The sequence below is a fragment of the Mobula hypostoma genome, chromosome 21 (genome assembly GCF_963921235.1).
Source record: "Mobula hypostoma chromosome 21, sMobHyp1.1, whole genome shotgun sequence".
Classification (NCBI taxonomy): domain Eukaryota; kingdom Metazoa; phylum Chordata; class Chondrichthyes; order Myliobatiformes; family Myliobatidae; genus Mobula; species Mobula hypostoma.
The window spans coordinates 54,082,135-54,089,740 of record NC_086117.1 but is presented as its reverse complement, the minus strand read 5'-3'; the positions used below and the strand labels follow the sequence as shown (position 1 = coordinate 54,089,740).

At 50.9% G+C, this 7,606-nt stretch overlaps 1 protein-coding gene across 1 annotated transcript in view; it reads right to left on the bottom strand.

Moving 5' to 3' along the window:
• Positions 1–3,589: 3,589 nt before the first annotated feature.
• The window catches only part of adgrd1 (adhesion G protein-coupled receptor D1), a 200,578-nt gene continuing 196,561 nt past the window's right edge, over positions 3,590–7,606 (bottom strand). Inside the window, exon 22 of the mRNA XM_063073236.1 lies at positions 3,590–4,593. Within this exon, the coding sequence (XP_062929306.1) occupies positions 4,498–4,593 (96 nt within the window). The 3' untranslated portion in view covers positions 3,590–4,497. The remainder of the gene's footprint in view (positions 4,594–7,606) is intronic.

Here is a 7,606-nt window from a genome sequence, read left to right as displayed (position 1 = left end):
AGCACTGGAGCATTGTGTTCAGATCTGGTCGCCTCATTAGAGGAGGGATTAGACAATAGACAATAGACAATAGGTGCAGGAGTAGGCCATTCGGCCCTTCGAGCCAGCACCACCATTCACTGTGATCATGGCTGATCATCCACAATCAGTATCCAGTTCCTGCCTTATCCCCATAACCTTTGATTCTGCTATCCTTAAGAGCTCTATCCATCTCCTTCTTGAAAGCATCCAGAGACTTGGCCTCCACTGCCTTCTGGGGCAGAGCATTCCATATATCCACCACTCTCTGGGTGAAAAAGTTTTTCCTCAACTCTGTTCTAAATGGCCTACCCCTTATTCTTACACTGTGGCCTCTGGTTCTGGACTCACCCATCAGCGGGAACATGCTTCCTGCCTCCAGCATATCCAATCCCTTAATATTCTTATATGTGGTTGAGTTATAGCACAGAAGGTGGCTATTCACCCCATCCAACCCATACTAACCCCATCGATAAATCCAACCCTCATCCTTCCCCCAGAGCCCCGCCAATACCCCCTTCTCCCGGTTACTTACTGAGCACTGTCCACTGAGAAGGTGGGGGTGATCACCTCCTTGAGCTGCCATGGTTCTCCTGGTGAATGTGCCCCCACAGTGCCCATCGAGATCGTGTTGCAGGGTTCTTCGTTTAGCTTTATTCAGAGATACAGTGAGCAATAGGCCCTTCCGTCCATTCAAGTCAGACCACCCAGTAACCCCCCTCGATTTAACCCCAGCCTAATCACGGGACAATTGACAATGACCAATTAACCTACCAACCCGTACGTCTTTGGACTGTGGGAGGAAACCGGAGCACCCGGAGGAAACCCACGCGGTCACGGGAAGGAACGTGCAAACCAGCCGGAACTGAACTCTGAACTCTGGCGCCCTGAGTCGTAATAGCATCGCACTCACCGCTTCGCTACCGTGGCGCGCTCTGATGGCGAAGGGGCGACGGTATATTCCCAAGTCGGGATGCTGCGGGACCTGGAGGGGAACCTGCGGGTGGCGGCGCCCCCCCCCCTGCACATGGTGCCCTTGTAGTTGTGGACGGGAGAGGGGCTGTCAGAGCGTCCCGGGTGAGTAACCGCCATGCGTCCCGTAGACACCGTGTAGCGGTGGTGTGTCCTGGAGACTGAGAGTTGTTGTACAGCGTCACTCATCTGGGCAACTGGAGACCGTTCCATACACTTTGAACGTGAGTCCTGTAGACGGTGGGGAGGCCTGAGGTGAGACCCTCGCTGCGGAGCCGAACTGCCCTTGAAGCTGGTCAGGCTGAGTTTCTGGTCAGCAGTGACCCTCAGATGTTGGAGGCGAGTTCCCATCAGGTGCATCAGTAATGGCCTGACCCTGGTGTTCCCTGGATCTAGTCACTCTCTGAAGTGGAAATATTGAGTTATAGAGCACTATGGCGCAGAAACAGGCCCTTTGGCCCATCTAGTCTGTGCTAAGACTTATTCCCATCATTCCGCGGCTAATCCCACTGCCCTTCACCCCGTGCACAGCGGAGTTGTCCTCCCCCACCAGCTCCCCAAGTGGGCAGCGTACAGGCAGCTGGGTGTCACCTAAAATCCAAGCAGTCAGATCCAGGCCTTCCAGCAAGTCCCTCGCCATGGCTCCCTTGTCCACTCGTTCCTCCCCACCGATCTCCCACCCAGCATTTATCTCTGCAAGCGGCAGAAATGCTACACCAGCCCATACACCTCCTCCCTCACCTCCATTCGGTCCCGGTGCAGGTTGGGGGAATGGCTTTGTGAAGCACCTTTGCTCTGCCTGCCTGGAAAAGTGGGATTTTCTGGTGGCCACCCATTTCAATTTGATTTACCATTCCCATTCCGACATCTCTGTCCATGTCCGTGCCACGATGAGGCAGCTCTCAGACTGGAGGAGCAACACCTCATATTTCATCAGGGTAGCCTCTTACCTGATGGCATCGACCTCAATTTATCTAACTTCCAGTAATTTCTCCCCCTCCCCATTCTGATTCCCTGCTCACCTTTTCTCTTCATCTGTCCATCACCTCCCTCTGGTTCCCCTCCTCCTTCCCTTTCTCCCAAGGGCCACTCTCCTGTCCTACCAGATGTCTTCTTCTTCAGCCCTTTACTTTTTCCACCAATCACCTCCCAGCTTCTTACTTCATGCCCCCCCCCACCCACTCATCCTTCACCTCACCTGGTCTCACCCATCACCTGTCAGTCTGTCCTCTTCCCCCTCCTCCCCGCCTTCTTATTCTGGTTTCTGCCCCCTTCCTTTCCAGTCCTGAAGAAGGGTCTCAGCTGAAACATCAATTGTTCATTCCTTTCCATAAGTACTGCCTGACCTCTTGAGTTCCTCCAGCACTGTGTGTGTGTTCCTCACCAATGTCTGTTGCCTCATTAGTTGTATTACCTGTTCCTGTCCCTGTAGCTGATTAAACAAAGGCGCTGAGACCAGTACATGCCAATCACTCGCAGATAGGAAGTTGTATAAGACGTCGGTGAGGCTCAATTTGGAGTATTGTGTGCAGTTCTGGTCACCTACTACAGGAAAGATGTAAACAAGGTTGAAAGAGTACAGAAAAAAAAATTACAAGGATGTTGCTGGATTTGGAGGACCTGAGTTATAAGGAAAGATTGAATAGGTTAAGAATTTATTCCTTAGAGCATAGAAGATTGAGGGGAGGTTTGACAGAGGTATACAAAATTATGAGGAGTTCAGAGAGGGTAAAAGTAAGCAGGCTTTTTCCACTGAGGTTGGGTGGGACTACAACCAGAGGTCATGGGTTAAGGGTGAAAGGTGAGAAGTTTAAAAGGAACATGAGGTGGTGAGAGTGTGGAACAAGCTGCCAGCACAACTGGTGCATGTGAGCACAATTTTTACATGTAAGAGAAGTTTGGGTAGGTACATGGATGGGAGGGATATAGAGGGGGTTATGGTCAATGAGAGTGGGCAGTTTAACTGGCTCGGCATGGACTAGATGGGCCGAAGGGCCTGTTTCTGTGCTGCGTTTTTCAATGACTAGCACGTCGAGCTTGGCCCTGCAGAGCGTGGACCGCACACATTCACTGCTCTGGTCTCGTGGGGAAGGGCACTGAGATAATCCTCCCAAAGACAGCAGAGTAATGGCCTGTGTTCCAGTACGTGGTTCATCCAAGTGGAGTTAACACTGGACAGGGATTCAAAAAACCCAGACAGAATTTCTACAAGTGCAACGTGGAGAGCAATCTGACTGGTTGTATCACCGTCTGGTATGGAGGGGCCATTACACAGGATTGGAAAACGCTGCAGAAAGTTGTAAACTCAGCCAGCTCCCTCATGGGCACTAGCCTCTGTAGCATCTGGGACATCTTCAAGGAGCAATGCCTCAAAACGGCCGCATCCATCATTAGGGACCCCCATCACCCGGGACATGTCCTCTTCTCACTGTTACCATCAGGAGCCTGAAGACACACACTCAACATTTCAGGAACAGCTTCTTCCCCTCTGCCATCTGATTTCCGAATGAACACTGAACCCATGAACACTACCTCACTACTTTTTTCTCTTTTTGCTCTACTTATTTAATTTAACTTTAAAATGTATTTCTTATCGTAATTTATAGTTTTTTATTGTTACGTATTGCAATGTACTGTCGCTGAAAAACAACAAATTTCTTGACATATGCCTGTGATATTACACCAAAATTCTGATTCTGCTTCAGGGAGTGTCGGTAAAAACGTAATCACCGCATAACACAAACACGAGGAGAGATACAGAGAAGCACACTCTTCAGTCACTGACTTGTGTCTTGGCAGAGCCCTATATACAAATCCACAGGGAACACGTGTCCCACCAACATACATGCATACACACGTGTCTCACACACGCACGCACCACTCCCTTATCTGAAGAAACAGTCGAAGACTTCAGCTTACGATCACTGCACATTTTGTGCTGGTCAGACAGATGTGAGAGCACATCAAACAGTCCCCTCAGCAGCGGCCCCGAGAGAGGACAGGGTTGTGTTATATACAGGCAGGGGCACAGATCTCCAACGTCGCCATGGACAGTCCCCAGCCTGGCTGCGAAAGGAGGAAGTTTGGGCTTAGGGTAGCAACGCCATCCCATAAAAACCCAGAGCCAACAAAGAACTCATCCCTGGAAGAGAGGAAGATGGGCTGCACGTTGGAAGACCGGCCCGGGACGGAGGACTCTGACGAACTGCTGTTGGTGGCCTAAGCCCCAGCAGGGCTGATGAGCTTAAGAGGAAGCACAGGACACCTCCCAGAGCTCGGTTCATCTGGGCTCAGACAAACACTGGCCACGGGGCTATCAGATACCTCACGCCCACCTCTCCTTCCCGGACCCAGAGGAATGTCTTCAGTTGTGTTTGGTTGTTGACGCAAACGACGGAATTTCGTGATGGACGACGCTGAGTCGGCTGCGCTGGTCCGTGTGTCTGCCTGGGGATGTTGGGCGGGACGGGTGGGTGGGCGTCGGCGCTGGAGGCAATGTGGTGGGACTCACACCGTGGACAGTTCCACGCGATGCCCAACCTCTGTGCTCTTCTCCCAGGTGTTCACCTTGGTGGGGCTGGTGACAGCTCGGTTTCCGTTCATCTGGTGGGGGGAGGGTGTACAGAGAGGGAATAGCAAAGATTAAAGATTCAATGATAGAGATACCTTTATTTTTCAATGTACATCAGAACACTGAGTGAAATGCATTATGCATTATACAAGACTGAGCATAGCAGCAGACACAAAATACTGGAGGAACTCAACAGGTCATGCAGCATCTGTGGAAATGAATAAACAGTCAATATTTCAGGCTGAGACCTTTCTTCCGGACTGCAAAGGAAAGGGAAGACACCAGAATAAAAAGTTGGAAGGGAGGGGAAGGAGGATAGCTGGGAGGTGTGAGGGGAAGCCAGATGGGTGGGTAAGGGAACGGCTGGAGAAGGAAGCTGATCGGAGAGAAGAGTGGACCGTAGGAGAAAGGGGAGGAGGAGGGGACTCAGGGGGAGCTGATAGGCAGGTGAGGAGAGGTAAGGGTCCAGAGTGGGGAATAGAAGAGCGGGGGTGGGGAAGTTTATTTTACCAGTAGGAGAAATCGATATTCATCCTATCAGGTTGGAGGCGACCAAGACAGAGTACAGTATGAGGTGTTGCCCCTCCACCCTGAGGGAGGGGGGCCTTGTCTTGGTACAAGAGAAGGCCATGACTGACACGTCAGAACATGACTGACAACCAACATGCAAAAGACAACAAATTGTACATATAAAACATACTGAGAACTATATTGAAGAGTCCTTGAAAGTAAGTGTGTATGTTGTGGAATCAGTTCGGAGTTGTGGTGAGTGAAGTTATTCGCGTTGGTTCAGGAGCCTGATAGTTGAGGGATAATAACTGTTCCTGAACCTGGTGGTGTGGGACCCTAGGCTCAGTTCAGAGTTGTGGTGAGTGAAGTTATCCACACTGGTTCAGGAAATGATGGTTGTAGGGTGATAACTGTTCCTGAACCTGGAGGCATGGGACCTGAGGCCGTACCGCCTTCCCGATGGTAGCAGTGAGAAGGGAGAGTGGCCTGGATGGCAGGAGTCCTTTTCTTTATTTAGAGATAGTGTGGAGTAGGCCCTATCCCTTCAAGCCATTCTGCTGAGCAATCTCACAGACCCCATTAACCCTAACATAATCACGGGACCCCCCAACCTGGTCGTGGTTTGGGGTTTGTTGTGCCTCATTGACCCGGAGAGCTATGTTGGCTGGAATCCAGGCTTTATGCTTTGACTCTTGGCAGGGTCACCCATGCCACACAGGTCAAAGGGTAGAGGCCAGACTCAGAGTGGTCCACCGGTCCTCTAGGTTCAGGGGTTCATCTCAGGGCTAACAACCCTGACTGGTAAAACAAAACTGTTACGAAAACACCAGTGAAGAATCCTTCTACATGTGAGTGTGACAGTATTCCTGAGTCTCCACCCGGGACTTGCGTGACTGACAGTAGTGAAAACCGAGAGGAAGCTACTGACATGACGAAGGAAGCCCTGAACACCGCCAGAGATGGAGGATCTTCATTGATGTAACAGGCAGTGAGTAACCACGGGACAATTTACAATGACCAGTTAACCTAACCGGGGCATCTTTGGACTGTGGGAAGAAACAGGAGCCCCTGGGGAAAACTGACGCATTCCACGGGAAGGACGTACAGAGACTATCACAGAACAGCGCTGGCACTGAACTTGGAAACCCAGAACGCCCCAGGCTGTAATCGCGTCAGCTAACCGCTACGCTGGCACCCCAAATTCTTGCTGATAGATGCTTGTGCCAATGCTCCGTGTAGATGTACTCAAAGTTGGAGAATTTGACAGAGAATCTGAGGGACAGATAAGGAGAGGATCTTGGAAGCCACAGGAAGAGAAGTCAGAGGGGGAGGGAGGAGGGGAGCCAGGCAACAGGAAACCCAGAGACACCCCCACCCCACCCTGCAGACTGAACTGAGGTGGTCACCCAGTAAGTATTTAGCCTCCCCGGTGCAGAGGAGACCACACTGCCAACACTGAATGACTGGAAGAAGTTCCTCTGAAGACCCTACAACCATAAGGAATAGGAGCAAAATTGGGCCATTCGGCCCTTCCAGTCTGCTCCATCATGGCTGAATTACTATCCCTCTCAACCCCATTCTCCTACCTTCTCCCCACAACCTTTGATGCCCTGCCTTATCAATGACCTATCACCCTACATTTTAAATATACCCTGTGTCTTGGCCTTCACAGCTCTCTGTGGCAATGAATTCCACAGATTCACCACCCTTTGCCTTAAGAAATTCCTCCTCCTCTCCATTCTAGGTGAATGTCCTTCTATTCTGAGGCTGTGTCTTCTGGTCTTAGACTCCCCCACTAATAGAAACATCCTCTCCACATCCACTCTATCTAGGTCTTTCAACATTCGGTAGGTTTGAATGAGATTCCCCCTCTCATTCTTCTTAACTCTAGCCAGTCCAGCCCCAGAGCCATCAGACTCTCCCCATGTGATAAGCCTTTCAGTGCCGGAATCATTTCGCCCTAGAGGGAACATCTGGAGAGACTGTTCTGAGTCCCTGGGTTGGAAGAGAAGAGCTGCTTGGAAGTAGGTACAGGGGGGGATGTCAGAGGTAAGTTTTTCACCCAGAGAGTGGTGGGCGCGTGGAATGCACGCCAGCGAAGGTGGTGGAGGCAGATATAATAGAGTATTTTAAGAGACTCTGAGATAGGTACATAGAGCTTAGAGAAACAGAGGGCTATGCAGTAGGGAAATTCTAGGCAGCTTCTAGAGTGGGTTAGCACAACATTGTGGGCCGAAGGGCCTGTTAACCTACTATAGATTTCTATTTTCTATGAAAGAACAGGGGGTTGCACCTGCCCTGGTCACTTGGACGTCCAGTGTCTGGAAGGGTACCCCAAGGTACCACGCCAGGACTGATGCCTTTGAAATGCTGAGGGGTCGGAGGGGTGAAGTGTCTGGTGATGTAATCCCGTTGGAGCTGGTGGAAATTAGAGAGGAGGCGGGTTGGGAGGAAGGTGAGGGACAGGAGAACAGTTCAGGATGAGATAGGGTGACAACAGAGGTGCAGTTTGTCTGTGTATGAGTGTTTGTCAAT